We start from the raw sequence: 20,799 nt of genomic DNA, 5'->3' as shown, positions 1-20,799 counted from the left end.
ATTAAAACACACACACCATGATCAAACTGGGTTTATCCTAGGAATTAAAGATTGGTTCAATATTAAAACATCAACCATCATAAGTTAATACATTAACATTAAAAGAAAAAACAATTTAACCATTTAAATAGATGAGAAAAAGCATTCAGTAAAATTCAACATTCATTCATATAAAACTATTAGCAAACTAGAAATAGAAGAGAATCTCAACATGATGAAGGCCATTTGTGGGAAAAAAAGAAATCCTCAACTGAAATGTCGAAAGCACTCCCTTTAAATTGGGGCTGAGACAAGGATGTTCACTATCAGTTCTTTTCAACGTTGTACTACAGGTCCTAGCAAGTACAGAAATGTAAGAAGAAATTTTTTAAAAGGTAGAAGGACCAGAAAGGAAGAAAACTGCCACCATTTCAGATGATGCGATTACATAAAAAACTCAGAAAGACATCTAGATACATTATTAGAACTAATAAAAATTTAGCATGGTTGCTGGATCCAAAATCAACACATAGCAGCAATATATCTATAATCAGCAACATCCACTTAGAATAGAAAGTGTAATTTTAAGAAATTTACCACAGCATTAAAAAATATATAAAACTCCCAGAAAGAAAACTAATATAAGACATGAAGGCCTTTATGGAGAAAAATTGTTAAAGTTTATTGACAGATATTAAAAGAAAACCAAATGGATAAATACACAATGTTTTTGGATGGGAAGACTCATTATTGAAAAGATATCAATTTTCTCCAAGCTAATCAATAAATTCAATACAATCACAAAAGATAATACACAAACTGGGAGAAAATACATACAACATGTTTAACTGACAAAGGACTGGCATCCAGAATATATAAAGAAATCATATGAATCACTGAAAAAAAAGACACACACCCAATAGAAAAATGGGCAAAAAAGACATGAATAGGTATTTCACAGAAGAGGAAACACATTCATGTACGAAAAAACACTCAGTTTCATTAGTAATCAGGGAAAAGCAAATTAAACCCACAGTAAGATACTATACAATTGCTATCCAATTGGCAAATATAAAAGATAGTCAAGATTAAGAGTTTGCTAAGATATAAGTGTTTGCAATGACACTCAACCACTGCCAGTGGGAGCTTAACTGGTACAAATGCTGTAGAAAACAGTTCAGTATGACTAAGTAAAACCTGCTTCTTAGAGCATCAGTTCTCAAATTTTTGGTCCAGAACCTCTTTACATCCTTAAAAATTATTGAGGACCTCAAAGAGCTGTTGTTCATGTGGGTTATAGTTATCAAAATTTACCATATTAGAAATTAAAACAGGCATTTTCAAAACAAAAATATATAGGTACACACTTGATAAGCTGTCAGAGTGATGATGTCATCATATATCTGGAAAACATTTAAAAGTGAAAAATGAGAGTGAAGAGGACAAATAATGTCTTAGTATTCTTATGAAAACGCTTTTGCCCTCACAGACTCCCCTGAAGGGGTCTCAGGGACCTCACGAGTCCCTCGACCATACTTTGAAAACAACTGCCCTAGAGAACTCTTGCACGTGTGCACCAGGAGACATGTACAAGAATTCACTCATTCCTCAAATATTTATTAAGCATCTACCATGTACCAGCATTGTTCTAGACATTGTGAATGTGTTAAACAGACAAAATCACACAAAAAGGACAAAATCCCTGCCCACACGGAGCTTACATTGTAACTGGCAGAATGCTCACTAGCAGCATCATTCAGAATAGCCAAAAACTGAAAACAATCCACATCTCCATGGACAGAGGAATAGATAAATTGTGGTATAGTCATATAATGGAATACTATACAGTAGTGAAAAACAGATGAAATACACTTACATGCATAAACATGGATAAGAATCTCAAAAACAGTGTCAGAAAAAAGTCACAGAAGAATACATACAGCATGATACCATTTACATAAAAGTTCAAAAACAGGTAAATCTAAATAATATATTATTAGGGATACATAATATAGATGGCAGGGCCATAAATAAAAACATGGGAATTTTACCCAAAAATCCAGAATAATGTTTACCTCATGTGGTATGTGGGGAGGGAAGACAGAGTGGGGTAATTCTACACATCTGAGGGTATTCTAGTTCTTAAGCTGAAGATTGAGCACATGTGGGATCATTTTATTTATTCTCAACAAACATCGTAAAAGAAAAAGGATATAAGGTTACGGGATATAACTTCATCAACAAAGAGAGGGAACATCCGATTATTTCAGCCACTGTTCTGCATTGCATATCAGGCAATTATTGTAACTGGTGGGGAAGAAGTACATAGTAATATGAAAAAAGGAATGAATATGGGCTGTTCTTCACAGACGTTAACTAGGTTCCCAGAGAGCTAGGATCTAACGAGATGGCAGTATTATAGCACTGCTCTGCCAAGTTGGTTCAGCCACTGGCATGATTCTGGTTAGTTGGTTATGTTGTTCATTGGGTATATAATTATTTGTATAAAGCAGAGAATGAAATGATAGGTGATACAAATCACAAAATAAACTGAGACACTGCCTCTTTACTGAATTCTGTTGACTTTCAAAAGTACAAATTCCCTTTGGCACATTCTCCTAATAGTGCATCTACGTGTTAAGCAATCCAAAAATACAGGAAGTGCTTGGTGGCTACTGACTCTTTCTCCACATTGGTCGATAACATGTGCCCAGGTTGGTCACAAGTGTCATAACAATTTTGCAATCATATCTTTGCCAGGGTCTTCACCAGCAGTGCCATTTTGCAAATTAAACAAGGCACAGTTAAGGTACATTTTCACCTGATTCAGGGGATTAGCTATACATTTTGGTATACAATTTAGAAATTTGAAAAAAAAGATCTTGAAACATTGGATCCACCCCTCGTACCCAACAAGGCAGGCTGAAGTTACTATCTTGGGTTAGGGAGGTGGTGCAAGAGGCAGACGAGGCCGGCAGCAAATGGCTGGCAATACATTCTCAGGAAATGGAGAGCAGACAGTGTATCCTGCAGGTCCAATCTCTTCAACTAGGTTCCAAACATTCAGAAAATTCCAGACATCGTTGTACTATTTTAAAAATCCTAGGCTGCGTGTTACAAAAGACCCAAAATCTTATCCATATGTAAGCTGGAATGGACAATGCCACCAGGAGGTGCTAAACTGCAACTGGCAGCAGGATGATTTCGGATCAAGCAGTTGGCTGGACCTCCAGAGCCCTGCCCCCTCTCTTACATGCTACGCTGCCTTTAGTGGCACACCCACAACTTTGTTAAATCGGATGTAATTATTATACCTGTAGCTTTGTCCTCCTTCTCCAATGAGAAACAGAGAAATAGGGAGGGAGCTTTTCTCAAGCTTGTAGGGAACTTCCAGTCTATCTTTTCAGAGGAGGAATGGATAATCCTCTTGGTCAGAGGTGGACATTTCTTGGACCATGACTTACTAGCGGACAAAGTTACTCTATGCTCAAAAACAAACACTAGATGCTACCTTATATAGTTATAGAAATAGAAGATATAGAGATCTATTTTGAATAAGGAGGCTGGTATAGCTTTTTCCTTCATCATTCGGTTTATAGAATTGTCTCTCCCCAGAATGTTGTAGTTCATGTTTTTCCAGGCATGATTTTTAAAAAGTCTTTTTCTGAGTTACAGAAATATATAAGTATAAGGACTCCCAACTATAACTGGGAAACTTGGAAAGAAGGTGTGCCAATGTCATCTTGTTTTCCAGTAGTGTAAGAATCCTTTGTCCTGTAAGCTTAGAGGTGACAACAGTGACCTGACAGACTCCAGTGAGGTTCTAATGCTGGTGCTCTGTGTCCTCCAGCAGCTCCCTGTGCTTACATATTAAATATGTAGGTAGCTTCTTCTAAAGTTAGACAATTGTCCATGGCTTTCCTATATGGAAATCAGAGAGACTGACTTTGGAAATATTTTTAGCTCATTTTCCTGATCATCCAATGTTAAAAATCATTATCCAGCAATGCCCACCAGTCTCACTAAATTCTCAGATCTTTTTAGATCAAAGAATTCCTCTTGAGATCTATACACACCCATATTAAATCCCTTTTAGCCTAATAAATATGTGACATATCTCTTACTTATCCCAGAACTTCTCTTAGGAACCTAAGTAACAGCAGGGTAGGGTAAGACAAAGGTGAAGCTTGTATTTCCTCCAGAGGCTTATTAAATCTGCTAAAATCTCTTTCCCTTTCAAAGCCTCCCTCTCACTTTGACCCAATTTGAGAAGGGGAGTGAGAGTATGGAGAGAGATGTAAAGGTGCAATTTTATTTAGTCATTTGTTAAAATATTTAAGTAGCAGCTAAATGGCTGATATGGAAGAGAGATAAAGACCCAGTCTCTGACCATCTGGCAGAGGGAGAGGAATAACAACACTAACGAGTAAGGGCGCAAGAGCTTTTAGGCTGCTATGACAGAAGATTGAACAAAGGACAGTGGGGGCATAAGAAAAAGGGATCAAATCTACCTAGAAATGAAGTATGTCAGGAAAGGCTTCAGCAGGTTGGAGACCTTTACCTAAATCTTGAAAATACGAATGGAGACAGGTGGGAGTGGAAAAGGGGACTGCAGACGAAAGGAGGTGCATAAAAAGACAGAGAGCACAGTCTGACAGAAACTAAAAAAACGTGAAAGTGTCAAGGGAGTGGTTTAAGTTTCAAATGACAAGATTAAGTACAATGAAAGAATTCAATGGATTTGGGAAATGAGACGTTATCCCTGACCTCTGCTAGAGCCATTTTGATGGAGTAGCAGGACAGAAGACTGGCTGCTATGAATTAAAATGAAAAGCATAAAGAAAAAAAAAATTAAGAGTAAAGAAGACCAAAAAAAGGTGACAACAACTTTAGTCTGTTTCTTGGAGCCATCTGCCTTTTTACTTTCAAGCATACTAGTTTAGTTACAATGAAGGTTAGATAGGCTCTACATTTCTATCAGAAAATGACTCCCAAACACAATCCACTAAATAAACAAGTTTTTAGACAAAGTTCATTCTTTATGAGCCTGCCTGTATCATTTTAAGTGAATGATACAACATCAGCATTTCTACAGATTTACTCTGCCACCACTAATTTTTCTTCCATGTAGTTCAAAATAAATAACACCTGTAATTGCTTAGAGTAGAAAAGGTGCTTTATTTTACATGTCATTGGTACACAATATATAAAACTGCCTAAAATTAGTCTTGGAAAACATAACTGTCAGTTATACCTTAAATGGTCAAGGACCAAGTCTATTTTGTAACCTATTTCATTTATGATCAGATGACTACAGTAATTTTAAATACTAATAATCTCTTCATATCCAATGTTACAAGTTATTTTTATGCTACAAGTGCTGCAATTTTTAAAAATAAAAATATCTCCAGTTATAGTAGACCATATATCTAACTGGAACAAATCTTTGCTAGTCTACAACTCTTTGAAATAATGGATCAACAGTTTCACCTTCTTACAGATGATTATATGTATGCAGTTGGGTTATAGGGCAGGGGGCCCTCATACATGCAATTGGATTATTTCTGTTTTTTTTTTTAATGCAGATAAAAGTGAGTTTATAATACCCTATTTCTAGTTAAGTTGCCAAACAGTTTACTAAACTAAAATGAAGCCAATACAATATTTTAGAAAACATAATTCTAAGAGCATGCAACAGCAAAATCTTTTTACTACCTATGTGAACCAAATCTGCAGAGTCCAGGAAGAGGACTATGGCACAAAGGCTTGTACATCTGAATTGCTTATCCAGCTGGGAGGAGTAAAGAAAGTAATTTAACTCAGGGTAAATCCTTTTATGAAAGATACCTGCATGTTATAACCCACTGCTACACAAAGGGATCTTCACGTAGAAAATGTGCAAATCATAAGAAGCTAAATGCACTTCTCTTGTTATTTATCCCAATCCATTCTATTCATAAACACATAGCTCAATGATCTCTTATTAGCTATTAATGTGAAAGCCACAGATATTTCCTAATGGCGTCTTTCAGTCACCAATCATTTATCAGCGATAAATGTGATTACTACTTAATGTACAAATGTGAAAAAATGGTAAGAAACTGGGCTGATTCTCAAAGTAAAAACATGTTATTTTAACAAATCCCTTGGTATAGAAAGACTGCCTTTCTCTCTAGAAAATAAGACATATTTTAGAACCACAGGTTCATATTCACCTCCTAGTCTAGAAGAGATATTTAAACAAAGTAAACTAAACAAAATACTAAGTAGGTATAAATGTACACACTCAAACAAATATTCTATTCTTTGCTTAAAGTCAACTTATTCCTTGTCATTAAGAGAAGTGCTTCAAGATGCAAATTGTTAATTAATGCAGAGAATAAAGGGTTAAAAGCCAGACCTTTTCCTAATAAAGCAAACAGATCATTAAAATGATTGGGCTTGAAACACATACTTACTATAACTTTCCATAGTTATTCTTTTTATAACTAAACGCACACATATACACAACAAACCCTAGCATTTAATATGTGCAAAATTGCTTACCATTTATTTTAACTTTGGTTAAGTACTTCTTTAGCCTATATCAGACATATTATGGAAGCTACACAAATGATTACAAACATAATAATGAGGTAAGTTAAAATTCTACTAGTGCAAAAAGCAAGCATATGCCAAAAGCAAAGCATATGAGTTAAACAAATGCAGAATGAAGCTCTCACCAAGGGAGGTGCTGGGATAACAAACCAGAGAAGCTCCTTGTAAACACTGTTTGTAAAGTACACATTTAAAGATTAAGGATTCATATAGCCACAAAAAAGGTATTCTAACAACACCACAGTAGTGCATTTATTTTACCTTTAGAGTTTGGAAATCACTCATTACGTGTCTAACAGTTTGCATATTTTCTTCAAGAGAAAATTAGTGAGACACATTAATTACAAATACTGTAGTATAAAAATCCCAGTTCTTTACAAAAATTATATATTAAAATATTCTATACACTTTTAAATTAGTAACTGGAACATACATATATATCAATTCTGCACAATTAAATCCATCTTTGCTTGGAGTATTATACATGAAGTTTGAGGACATAGCTACTCAGTCAACCTAAACTGGCATAAGGTTACATGGTATAAAATGACAGACCTGTGCCCCTGCAGTTACTGCAGCTCTTAGTCTGAAATATCTTTTCTGCAATTATTGCTCTGTATATTCATTCCAGATTCGAATAGGCAGTGGAACCATGAAACGTCTAAAAGGTTTAAAACAAGTTACCTGTAGCAGAGTATCCATAATGCCTATATGCATCTTTAAGGTTGTAATGGAACCTGAGTAAGCTGTCTAATGCTTATATTTCAGTTGTAAAAAAGTTTATACAATTTCAAGGTAAAAACAATGCAAAAATAAAACATTTAGAGCATTTACAAAAATCTTACAAATGTTTAAAACACTATTTCAAAACTCATGTCCAGTTAAGGTGCTTCTTTCTTTCTTCAATAAGAAGGACATACTTTAACTTTGAATTTTAAACTATGAACATTTTAATTTCAGCAAAAGTAAAATTAGATCCATTGAGACAGATGTTAAAATGTTTAGGGATATACTTTACTACTGATGAACATACAGAATTTTACTGCTGAAAGGGACCTTAAAGGTAAACTCTTTTAACTCCCTCATCTATTAATCAGGAAATTGAGGGCCAGATAAGTTAAGTGCTTTGGCCAAAAATATATTCCAATATATCAACCTGGTATGAATCAAGAAAATCCATTATCCTTTTGGTATGTTGCCATGATTCTTGGAAAATGATGAAAATTCAAAAGCAGATTTCTGAACTTGCCTTTCTTTTTTTAATTTCTTAAGCTCTGTGCTAACTGTAGATAAAGAAATGAATCAAATGGCTACTAAAATCAGTATTACAAATATTATCCAGTAGAAGATAGCTGTTAGAGGACCACTGCTCATATAGAATAAAGTTAGAGGGAATACTCAAAGACAGGGCCTTTTACAATGTAGAGAACATTTACTATATAAGACAGCACAGTGTACAACAGCCAGTTACTAGAATCATCTCAATAACTCTAGGATGACTGAGTTACATGGCCTTTATAAAAGATATTGGAGTAATAAAGCCTTCTAGCTTTTATCTTAATTTTACTATTTTCCTTTATAAAAGAGCTGTAACTTTAAGGAAGAATTCATATACTAGTTTTCAGAGAGGCTTTGCTTCTTTTCTACTTTTATTTGGATCTAGAATTGAGCAAATACATTTTAAGAACAACTTACAAACTCAAATTCATAACTGCTAGAAATACAGTCAGAGAATACTCTTTTAAATGACAAATCTTCAAAACCAGTTACTAATAAATAATCATCACAATACCTTCAGTTTAAAAAAAATCAATTTAAAGGTGCTTTTTTATTGTTACCTTGAAGCCATCGAACTTGTGTAGCTGGTCCATATCCCTTTTCATTCTTTGCCGATATTCTGAACACAATGGCAGGCCTGGATGTATAATCAATATGTGCATTTGCAAGTTGCCCAGCAGTTACTATACATGATGTCTTTAGACCACAATAAATCCTCATAAACACAAGCTGACTTGGATTATCTTGTATTTGTGCTGTGCGGATAGCCAAGTAGGCTGAATATTCCAAAATATTTCCAGAAGGTGAAGTTGGAGGCTCCCAGGAAAGATGGATACCCTCAACATTCTTGAAGAGTGGGGGAAAAACAAAAACAAAAACAGGTAAAAGTTCTGAAGTTTTCTCTAATATCACTTATTATGTTGAGTCTATCTTTAGAACACAAGACGTTTTTCACTAAAGTAACTGCATTAGATGTTAGAACTTTTATTGTTGATTTTTAAAAACCAAACTTAATTCGATCTATAGTGTTTAATTCATGTCCTTTTAAAAAACATAACTAGGCTTAAAAGTCTGCCTGTACTACCCCAAGAAAGGGATTTTTCTTATCTGAAAGCAGACCTTATCTTCTCTAAATAGGGATAGGACCTTAGGATAAAATATAATCCAATTAAATGTGTTCTATTAAAATTCTCCAGCACAAAACTTTTTGGTTCCATAATAACAAGAACAAAGCTAATATTAAGAAGCATACACAGATTTCCCTGACCTTCTAAAATTTGGATGCTGTAATTCTGCTTGAAATTTTGGTCCTTAAAAATATCATGAATGATTAGAGAAAAATATTTAAAAAATTTTTAATCTACCCCTTTTAGATACCTCTCATTTCATCAGACACTAACAAGAATCTCTAAACTGATAGTTTTACTTCATGTACAAAGTCTCAGTAGTTTAAATCATTAAGTCTTGACCTGATGTCTCACCTTTGAAATTCTGACTGCAGAAGGAGCTCCAGGAAAACCGGGAATACAAGTTTTAAATTCACTGATTTTGCTGAAAGGGCCTATTCCACAACCATTGATGGCAGCAACCCTGAATCTGTATCCTGTGCCTGGAACAAGATCTTGTTTCTTAAGTAAACTGTAGTCAGGTACATCTGCATTTCCTATCTAAAATATAATATATGCAAAAGTCAAAGAAAAGATGCAATTAATTATTTTTTCATTAAATAACAAAACTTTTAAAGAATGAATTATGTTTTAGGGTTGTAGTTCACATTATTTATTTTCTTCTTTCATACATGGAATGAACCCCCCCTCCCCCAAAACAAAAGTAACTTACGCCCATAAATTGGTGATTCTCATCCAGAGGAAAAGTGCCTTTCCAGTTGAGAATCACTGGCTATAAAAAGAAATATAAGGGTATTCTGCACATGAAGAGTATGGAGATAGAAAAAAACTGACCACTATAAACAAGGTAACAACTATCTCCATGTAAACTTAACGTGGAGTAGAAACCTCAGAAAATTTACTGTCAAACAGTCTAGCCAGGAACAATACCCTTTGGACACAGGCAAGCAAACTTGATAGAAAAGGAATGACTAGCACGTAGTACAGAGCATTTTAATAATTAATATTCAGCAGATGCTGAAAAAATGTTAAATTAAATAATTGGACTGCATACTCTGCATAAGAAGATCATAACATCTACAACTTTCAAACAATTTTTACATATTCTCCCTAACTCTCACTACACCACTGTGAGACAGGTAGTGCCAATGTACCATCCCATTTTTTTAAGGAAGTTAGGTCATCTCCATTTCACAGATGAGGAAACTGAGTCTCAGCAAGGTTAAACAAGTGACTTGTCCAACGTTACACTGTCAAGTACTGGAACTAATGATTCAAATTCAAGTTTACTGGCTCTAAATTTTATGTTCTTTTCTTTCTTTTGGGAAAAACATAGCTACTAGGCCCTTAGATAAGGATATTTCCATGTATATGAAATCAAACTACAGCCAGAAATTTTGTTAGGCATAATACCAACAAATTATTAACTAGGATATCTATTTTTGTCAAGAATTGGAAGAATTCAATATGTAAAAGTGAGACACCAGAAGTAATATTAGAGAAACTAAAATATAATGATAAATAATATATTCCCCATTAGTAAGATCTTTGGGAGATTCAAACTGAATATGTGTTTCTTTGGCAATTCCCTCTCTGAAATTCCCCATTCCAGAAAAGTATTAGTTCAATATGCTTTGGAGCTGTTATCTATTTCATAATTCTTAGAGGGTTAATGTCTCATCTATATATATGAGGTCCTCTTTAAGGGACTTTAGAATTAAGGGAAAATTAGATTGTATTCAATAGCATAGGGGTTTTTAAACTTTTTAAACTGTGAAATTAGGAGTAACAAAAGTTCTAAGTAAAAAAATGTTCTTTAAACATTCTTTAAACACACCAGGTAACAAAATTAGAGATATTTCAAAAAATCTTTATCTGTACTGGCCAGACCATATCACTTATGACTCAAAATTCAGCCCAGTGATTGTATGAGATTTTTTAAAATAACCTGCTTGTGATATATTCTATAAAAAGAGTCTTAAAAAAGAATACAAGATAACTATATATAGAACTCGCAATTATAGATTGTAAACAGATCCCAATTTCACTCATTCGAATGTCCTGAATCAGGATTACTTTTTAAACTCTCATTCTTGAGGCTTGTAACTAACCGTGTAGAAAGTATGTCAATAGCTACCTTTGAGATGCTTTGCTTCCCTTTTGGCAGCAAATAAAACTGGCTCACCAAAGCTGTATTATTTTTAAAAATTCCTACATCACACCACTGTCGTTCTCCTGCTTTCATTGTGGCCACTGGATTTGAAGGAGTCTCTTTCTAATTTCAGAGAAAGAAACATTTATGAAGACTCTTACTGAACATACAAGAAATTTCAAGATTTAATAATCCATGCAGTGATCTACAAGTAGGTATATGGGTAAACACCACAATTAATAGCTCATAAGTAAATAAACTCTTAACAGATTAGGTCAACTGACAGTGAAACAGGGTTGCCAATTCAAACATAGGGAGTGACAGGCATTCTCCAAGTCAGTAGCTCTGTGCTATCAACCTAGCTGGAGTTAGCATGCTTTCCAATCAGTGATACGTTAAAATGCCAGCTGTTTTATAGAACATTGTCATTTCAGAGACTCTCTCAGAAAATGTAATAATCCCTTTAATGTGACACTACAACTTGCTCCAAAAGGAGCAAATAAGGAAAAATTCATTCCAAGCTGGCTTATTTCTAGATTCAAAAACAACTAGCAGAAATTCAGTGATCTTTGCACTTGAAATACCTGTGATTCTCCAAACCTAAAAGGAGAAAAAATGTTCAAAACTAAAATGCAATTTGAATATAATTTATTATATACTAAAGAGGAACAGATTAAACAGTTTTACATTTTTACCTTGCTTTAAGACTAATAAACTTCCTCTACCTTAAGCTACTTTTAGTGATAAGTGAATTATACTTAACCCTGGAACTAACCTTTTTAAGCCATCTTCTTTATAAATGAGACACTGTTTCCAGAAGCTCAAAACAAATGTGCACTTCAGTTATTTATTTCTGTCTTGAATATATAACAGCAGAGGTACATGCTTATAATTCACATTACTTGTTACTTAGGCTATCACACATGACAAAGCGAGCTAACTAGAAGAGTCTTTAAGGTTTTTAGAAAAGGAATAGCTTTAAACTTGTTTTCATTTTAAAGTTGTAAAAACTCTCTTCAACAACTTTTATAAAACAACTGGCTCCAACTGAAATAACAGATACCACTCTGGCTGATGCATTGTAAAATAGATTTAAGAGATAAAAATTCATTTGAATAATTCTTCTCTGAGAAGAGTCTAAGAACACTGGGACTTAACATTCTGGAAAGGTGAAAGCTGATGAAGGTAAATACAGAATCAAAAGCCATAAGATCATGACTGAAAGAAAACTACAACTATAGACTAATCTTGAAGATTCTAAAAGGTAAATTTTAGGTCAAATAAAAACTCTTGCTCATAGCAATAAAGTTAAAATGACTGAGAATTTAAAAATAAATTTAAAGATATACACAAACACATGTATTCATCTAAGTGAAACAATCTTAGTATACTATTTGTGAGGCACATTCCTAGCATTTAAATTTGGTACCAGGCAGACTAATTCTGGCCTTCCACCAAAAAACCCAATGTCAGTGATTGTTGGGATACCCTACAGGTATGCCTGACTCGGTATTGCAATATTCTGTTGTTCTCCTATTAAGTAGTTAGCAATAAAGCCATTCAAGTTTTATGTTTTATAACATGTCCTTTTACTCTTTAAACCATTAATATAATTTCAATATATACACATATGTATGTATACACACACATTTCTGATTATTAAAGTAACATTACAGAAAAATCCTGAAAGCATAAAGAAGAAAATGAAAATTATCTCTGGCCCCACAACCTGAAGAAAGTCATCTAGCATCGTAGTGCAGATGTGTGAGGACTCACGTGAGAGTGTGAATGTACACACTGTGTGTGTTTTTAATAAAATTGGGAATGCAGTATATATATTTTGTCCACAGTTTTCCACTTAACATTATACTGTGAACAGTTTTCTCTTTAACCCTTCATTTTCCAATCTATGTCAAACAATTACTAGAGGATACCCGAGTCTTTTCCTGAATTTATGTTAAAGGTGCTCAGCATTTAAAGCATATTTAACCGTCTGTAAACATATATCATGTCCAGGTAATATACTTACAGAAAATGGCATCACTGCAGCATGTGCCTCTACACGGCTGATCTTAGTTGCAGGTAATGCACATGTTTCATCAACTAAAAATTAAACAATTCATCAGATAAGACTTACATAATCACTTATCAAACAGATATATTAAAATATAATTATAAATATACAAAAAATCACAATAATTGGAAATATGGACCCTCTAACTTGAACTAATTCACAAAGTTCATTTTTTAAGGATTTGATGACTAGTTGGAACTTCAGAGAATGTTCACCAAACATGAAACACAATTCCTATTGCAAAAGAATAAAATGAGAATTTACAAAATCAGAAATCAATCAAGCTGGGAGAATTGTTACTCCACAGCCTAGAACTAATCTTTTCTAAGGAAAAAAAATTTTGCAGAATAAGTTCATGGTAGGAAAGATACATTCTGATTGTATTACAGTGTGTGCTAATTTAACTATTTTATGTAAGGTACCTTATCCTTTTATATTTGATTCAATCCAAGATGAAATGCAATTCCCATCTAAAACAAATACGTTTGATGAATTTATATACAAAAATGGTTCAAAATACAGTATGTGAAACACATTTCAAACCTTCAGATTTGGTACTGAATGTTGTTAGTGAAGTTTCATCTTTAACAACTGCCCCATTTGTACTGGATGATTCAGTTTTAATGGTCTGCTGGGTTACCATAGTTTGTGCGTTGGAAACAGTACTGGATACAGAAGTTTCAGGGATTACTGTTCTTAAGTCCAGGCAACTACTTAGAACACCTATATTTACTGAAGTGTGAGGACCTAAAATTAAAGGGAAAGGATTAATTATTAACATAACACCTGCAAATAACTGCTGTATCTTGTAGTTCTTGTCACCCAATTCTTGGCATTTTCAATTTTAAAATCGTAAACGTGAGCACCACGAAAGTCAGTCATATGACTTAACCATTAGGCATAAAATATCTAGAAAAATAAAGTGCATTATATCCATAACAGATTTCCAACTTCTCAGCTCCTTCTTCCATTCTAAACATTGAATCACTGTTCTTGAACTCTACTCAGTCATAGATCAAATGGCCTTTCCTCCCATTTTAGGAAAAGAAAAAGAGGTGATCAGGCATGAATGCCACCAATTTTCTGCCTTCTCTTGTCCTAAACTAGAAATGTATTTATGATTGTGCCCAACCCCTCTGTCCTCTCTTCCATTTCAGATGATGACTTCTCTCCTAAGGAAGTTTAATCTATTCTCTTGTGCTCTTGGTCCCATTCCTTCTGCATACTTTGGGACCCTCTTTTATCAATCATTCCTTTCTTTTTGGTGTTTTCAAATTCTTCTTCAGTAGTTTTGGCCCTCAGTCTATAAACATTATAAACAAGTATTCTCCAGTTACCATCTCCCCTCGCTAACTTCCTTTAGAGCAGTCTCTACTTCCTTGACCTCCCCAAATTTGATCCAGCACACAACTCTAATGAAATGGCTCTGACAAATGTCAAGGGATACTTATTTCTAAGGGATAGTTATCTATTTTCATTTACTTGACTTCTCTGCAATGTAAACAATCCTCACCACATACTCTTTTTTGAAACTGTTTCTGTCTATGACTTGTATTCACTCATGCATACATCATAAATGCATAGTCATAAACAGTGATGCCCACTATACAGGTAAAAAACATGATACCAATCTTTTTTCCTAACCTTCTTGGAATGCCTTTTCAATCTCTTTAGCTGGCTTCTCTTCTTCAAATGACTCTTTAAATGCAGGTGTTTCTAAGCCTTTTCTTTTCTCCCCTTGCATATTTTCCTGTTGTTTTAGCTACCATTCACGAATTATACATCTCTCAAATACATGTCCCAGGTGCAGTGCCAGGTCCTGAGAATCCAGCAGTAAACAAGTCAGACAAGGTCCCTGCTCTTGTGGAGCTTACATGTTAGATACTCTTAATTTCTAAATTTATACTTCTAGCCAAGAACTGCCTCCTAGACTCCAGACCTAAGTATCCAACTGCCTATTAGAAATCTTTACCAATATGTAACTCAAGTGCCTCAAAAACAGTAAGTTCAAGGTTGAACCTATCTTATCCCCAAATCTGTTCTTGCTCCTGTATTTCCTATCTTCATCAACAACTGAATGTCCAACCCAGAAAACTGGGAGCCATGTTCAACTCATTTTTATTTCTCATATCTAACCAGTTTCCAAATCTAATAGGTGCTACTTTCTAAAGGTCTCTGAACTGATGTATTCTCTCCTCTCCATCCCACCCACTGCTTTAGTCTCTATGCATCTCTTGGAGTCCTAAAAGAACCTCCTAATGAGTCTCCCAACCATTTCCTATTATAACTCTTCCTGAGGGTGAGGCTAGAATGTCCTTTCCAAAATAAAAAACAAAAACTAATCGCGGGGCTTCCCTGGTGGTGTAGTGGTTTAGAAACCGCATGCCAATGCAGGAGACACGGGTTCGAGCCCTGGTCTGGGAAGATTCCACATGCCGTGGAGCAACTAAGCCCATGCACCACAACTACTGAGCCTGTGCTCTAGAGCCCGCGAGCCACAACTACTGAGCCTGCATGTCACAACTACTGGAGCCTGCGCACCTACAGCCCATGCCCTGCAACAAGAGAAGCCACCACAATGAGAAGCCCGCGCACTGCAATGAAGAGTAGCCCCTGCTCGCTGCAACTAGAGAATGCCCACGTGCAGCAACGAAGACCCAACGCAGCCAAAAATAAATTAATTAAATAAATTAATTAAAAGAAACACAACTAATTGTGTCACTCTTTCACTTTTGAAACATACAAAAAAAGGAAAAAAGAAAGAAACATATCAGCTACTCCAACCTACAGAGAAAAAGCCCAATCTCCTCTTGTTAACCTGAAATTGGGTAACCATTCATTCACACATTTGAATATCTACTATGTGCCAGACACTGTCATTGTACAACCACTCTTGTTTCTCCATTTGACTAATATTAATTTTATCCAAATTGCCTTACAAGTAGGATTCAGAGTACATTAAGATTCTCAAATCTCATATTTGTTTTCAAGAGTATAAACTTCTTTATATGATAGACATAGAAAATCACTATAAAAAAAATTTAAACTGACGTCCAAGACCAAGCTTTTATAATTTTGACCAAATGATTCCCTTATATCAGAAAATCAACAAAACAAAAGTGCTCTCCTCTTCCACAAATAATAAAATTAGAAAAACTATAGGAAATTATTTTCCTTGAATACTTTAAGGTCGTAATTTTTTTCAAATTAAAAATAAAACCACATATTCCTACGTCAGGGATATATCAGAATGAGATTTATAAAGTGATTTTAGACAATGAAATCAGAGGCAACACTTAATATATCTCGAATGGTATCAGAATATTCAAATTAAATACTTTAAAATATAAGGATCACCAAATTACAAGCTGTACCATGAATTCAACAGGCTAATCAACAGTTTCATAAATGAACTACCTTTCTGGGGATAATCCAGTTACTTGGTAAACAAATATGTATTTATTTATTAAGTGATTACTATTTACCAGGCATGAATCTGGGTGCTGGAGAACTTTATGTGAACAAGATAGACAAAATCCTGGCCCCAAATAAATTACTGCAGATAGTTATAAGTGCTAGGACAACAGGGTAATGGAACAGTGATACTGAACACACTGGCCAATCTCAAATGGTACACAAGAGCTCGCCTCATTTAAATTCTATAGTTAATAACTAATCTTTACTATTCAGGTAAGTTCTTGCTTGGTATCTTGACATCATTCTAATTAGGGTTAATATGGCAGGTATATATTATATTTTGAAAATGGATCCAAACCATATAACATTTACTTTTTCAAAGACTCTAAAATTTTCTACCATTATTATAAAAAGCTTAAGCTTTATTTAGAATGCCATCTTTATACCTTCATTTTTCCTTAGCATATCCACCACACAACTGTTATGATTAGAAGCGTTAGTTGCCAAAGATGAATGTAAAGTGGCATTAGAATCAGTTGATGCTTTGAGTTCTGGTTTGTTTTTCAGTGAAGTTCCTTTCATAGCTGTATGTTCAGATTTTGCACTGTTCATTGTATCACTGATCTACAAGAAGTAAAATAATTTATTGTAGCAAGTAATGTTCAATTAAATAGAAATACATGTAAAAAACAAGCAAAATAATTTATAACTTAAATGTTTTGAAAATAAATTTTCCAAAATACAAAACAGTTTAAATAATATTCTTAATTTGTACAGGATTATACTTTAAATTTTATAATAGTTTAAGGAAACAATTTCTTTCCATTTAATATTCATTCTCAAAAGACCAGTTCTGAAGGGAAAAGGAACAATACATTTTCAGGGAAAAAAAAAAAAAATCTACATTTTTACAAGTGGTAGTTAGTATTCAAGTAAATACATACGTAACATAGGTGACAACACCCAAGATACTGAATTTAACATTCAAATTTTCTTAACAAGATCAGACATGTACACTAAAGATTTTACGACTCCTAAGAGAAAAATCTCAGTTATATGAAACCTTCAAGCATATGAATTATTCTATATGACTGAGTTTTCCATATAGGCTTCAAGATTTAATACATACATATCAATATTCTTCACCATTAAACAGTCTAGATAGGAATCTTCCTAATTACATTTGTTTGTCTTCTTAAAGACACTATAACAAACATATTTAAACCTTTTGATAATTCAAATCATCAATGTGAACATCAGTTATTATATAGCAATAATTACAGGTCTACTGAACCATAAAAGTGATCTGGCTTCATTCTAATACCCCAATATCGTTGCCTCTTTTTTGTTACATGTTTTTTGTTACTTTTCTGTCTCCACCTTTAATGTCAATTATAACTATATTATCAATTATAATTTCTCATAGCTCTAAGAATACTTGTCCATAATATGCCCTCTACTTCCCTTCTAATTGATAGTGATTGTGCTACTGTTAATAAATGATGATGATGACAGCCACAACCATTAAGGAGCATTATATTATGTGACAGGCCTTGTGCTACATAGTTATAAAGTCTGTATCTCATTTAATCTTCATAAGAATTCTATAAATTGGATAAAATCACCCCTGGCTTACAGATGGAAAAAAATGAGACTCAGAGAGATCTTAAATAACACACCCAGGGTCCGGCAGCCAGCAAGTAGCAGAGCTAGAATTTGACCCTAAGTTTATTTCACTACCAAGTCTCCATGTTATACTATCTGGGAAGCACAGTAAAGCAAAGTGCAAGAAATGAGGTATGACTTTATAAAGCAGAAAAAGCTAAAGCTAAGAGCCTGTAGGTGGAAAGTGACTGAGAGGTGAACCGGTTTTGCTGAAGAGCCCAGAAAGGCTTGGAAATTGGGGGCATCAGGTTCTTTGGAGGCTGAAGTGCAGAGTGCAGAACACCAGAGGACCATCATATAGAAGACTATATAAAAAGTGTCTGCAGCCCCAGCTCTGCTCTTCCAGCATACAAAGGCAGACAGATTCCTCACCTCCATTCGAACTGAAGAAGGGAGATAGGTAGAAAGATTAAAATGGGAGTCTCTGGACCATGGTACAGAGTCTCTCTGGTGAGGATGGAGGAGGGGCACCGATACTAAAAATGGGGATTAACTGAAAGTCTGCATACTGAACAGAAAGACACTGCCCTCTCTGCATTAAGCTCCCAGAATATTGATAGCCAGGCTTAGAGCCCTTAAGCAAGAGGTTGGAGAAGTCTCAGGGGAAACCCACTGGTTCACAAGATAAGATACTGATATTTGTAGATCCTCACTCAAAAACCCTCATTAAGGTCTACTAATCAAGCATGCCCATAGGCATAGAGCTGCTATGGTCTGACATGTCTGTGTCCCCCACAAATTTATATGTTGAAACGTAACCCCCAAGGTGATGGTATTAGGAAGTAGCTTTGGGCTGTGATTAGTGCCTTATAAAAGTGGCAAAAGAGTTTTGTTGGTTTTTTTTAAAACAGATTGTGCAAGATTGTTTTCACAAAAACTTGAAAAATTCACAAGTGGATCAGCAGTGCATGAGCACCCCCTTTTCCTGATGGTGAACGCCAACACTGTGTGGCTGACAGGGTCTTGGTGCTCCAGCTGGGTGGCAGGCCTGAGCCTCGGAGGTGGGAGAGATGAGTTCAGGACACTGGACCACCAGAGACCTCCTGGCCCCACATAATATCAATCAGCGAGAGATCTCGCAGATCTCTGTCTCAACGCTAAGACCCAGCTCCACTCAATGACCAGCAAGCTCCAGTGGTGGACACCCCATGCCAAACAACTAGCAAGACAGGAACAAAACCCCACCCATTAGCAGAGAGGCTGCCTAATATACTAAGTTCACAGACACCCCAAAACACACCACTGGATGCGGTCATGCCCACCAGAAAGACAAGATCGAGCCTCACCCACCAGAACACAGGCACCGGGTCCCCTCCGCCAGGAAGCCTACACAACCCACTGAACCAACCTTACCCACTGGGGGCAGACACCAAAAACAATGGGAACTACAAACCTGCAGCCTGCGAAAAGGAGACCCCAAACACAGTAAGTTAAGCAAAATGAGAAGACAGAGAAATACGCAGCAGATGAAGGAGCAAAATAAAAACCCACCGGACCTAACAAATGAAAAGGAAATAGGCCGTCTACCTGAAAAAGAATTCAGAGTAATGATAGTAAAGATGAGCCAAAATCTTGGAAACAGAATGGAGAAAATACAAGAAACGTTTAACAAGGACCTAGAAGAACTGAAGAGTAAACAAACAATGATGAACAACAAAATAAATGAAATTAAAAATTCCTTAGAAGGAACCAATAGCAGAATAACTGAGGCAGAAGAACGGATAAGTGACCTGGAAGATAAAACAGTGGAAATAACTACTGCAGAGCAGAATAAAGAAAAAAGAATGAAAAGAATTCAGGACAGTCTCAGAGACCTCTGGGACAACATTAAACACACCAATATTCGAATTATAGGGATCCCAGAAGAAGAAGAGAAAAAGAAAGGGACTGAGAAAATATTTGAAGAGATTATAGTTGAAAACTCCCCTAATATGGGAAAGGAAATAGTCAATCAAGTCCAAGAAGTGCAGAGTGTCCCATACAGGATAAATCCAAGGAGAAACACGCCAAGACACATATTAATCAAAATATCAAAAATTAAATACAAAGAAAAAATAATAAAAGCAGCAAGGGAAAAACAACAAATAACATACAAGGAAATCCCCATAAGGTTAACAGCTGATCTTTCAGCAGAAACTCTGCAAGCCAGAAGGGAGCGGCAGGACATATTTCAAGTGATGAAAGGGAAAAACCTACAACCAAAATTACTCTACCCAGCAAGGATCTCATTCAGATCCGACGGAGAAATAAAACCTTTACAGACAAGCAAAAGCTAAGAATTCAGCACTAGCAAACCAGCTTTACAGCAAATGCTAAAGGAACTTCTCTAGGCAGGAAACACAAGAGAAGGAAAAGACCTACAATAACAAACCCAAAACAATTAAGAAAATGGGAATAGGAACATACATATTGATAATTACCTTAAATGTAAATGGATTGAACACTCCAACCAAAAGACACAGGCTGGCTGAAGGGATTAAAAAACAAGACCCGTATATGTGCTGTCTACA

The 20,799-nt window shown here is 35.1% G+C and overlaps 1 protein-coding gene across 2 annotated transcripts in view; it reads right to left on the bottom strand.

The window, feature by feature from the left end:
• Positions 1-361: 361 nt before the first annotated feature.
• The window catches only part of HCFC2 (host cell factor C2), a 46,936-nt gene continuing 26,498 nt past the window's right edge, over positions 362-20,799 (bottom strand). The window contains exons 10-16 of one of the 2 annotated variants that reach the window (XM_082849881.1): positions 17,071-17,248; positions 13,751-13,954; positions 13,163-13,236; positions 11,119-11,256; positions 9,336-9,521; positions 8,415-8,700; positions 362-1,289 (exon numbers count right to left, since the gene is read on the bottom strand). In XM_082849881.1, coding sequence (XP_082706007.1) covers positions 1,231-1,289; positions 8,415-8,700; positions 9,336-9,521; positions 11,119-11,256; positions 13,163-13,236; positions 13,751-13,954; positions 17,071-17,248 — 1,125 coding nt within the window. In that variant the 3' untranslated portion in view covers positions 362-1,230. Of the gene's footprint in view, positions 1,290-2,290; positions 8,701-9,335; positions 9,522-11,118; positions 11,257-13,162; positions 13,237-13,750; positions 13,955-17,070; positions 17,249-20,799 lie in introns of those variants that run through there. The other variant, XM_082849880.1, reaches the window with a different exon arrangement.

The sequence above is a fragment of the Leucopleurus acutus genome (assembly GCF_964270905.1).
Source record: "Leucopleurus acutus genome assembly, chromosome: 11".
Classification (NCBI taxonomy): Eukaryota; Metazoa; Chordata; class Mammalia; order Artiodactyla; family Delphinidae; genus Leucopleurus; species Leucopleurus acutus.
The sequence above is the reverse complement of the archived record's forward strand: the minus strand, read 5'-3'. Positions and strand labels throughout refer to the sequence as shown.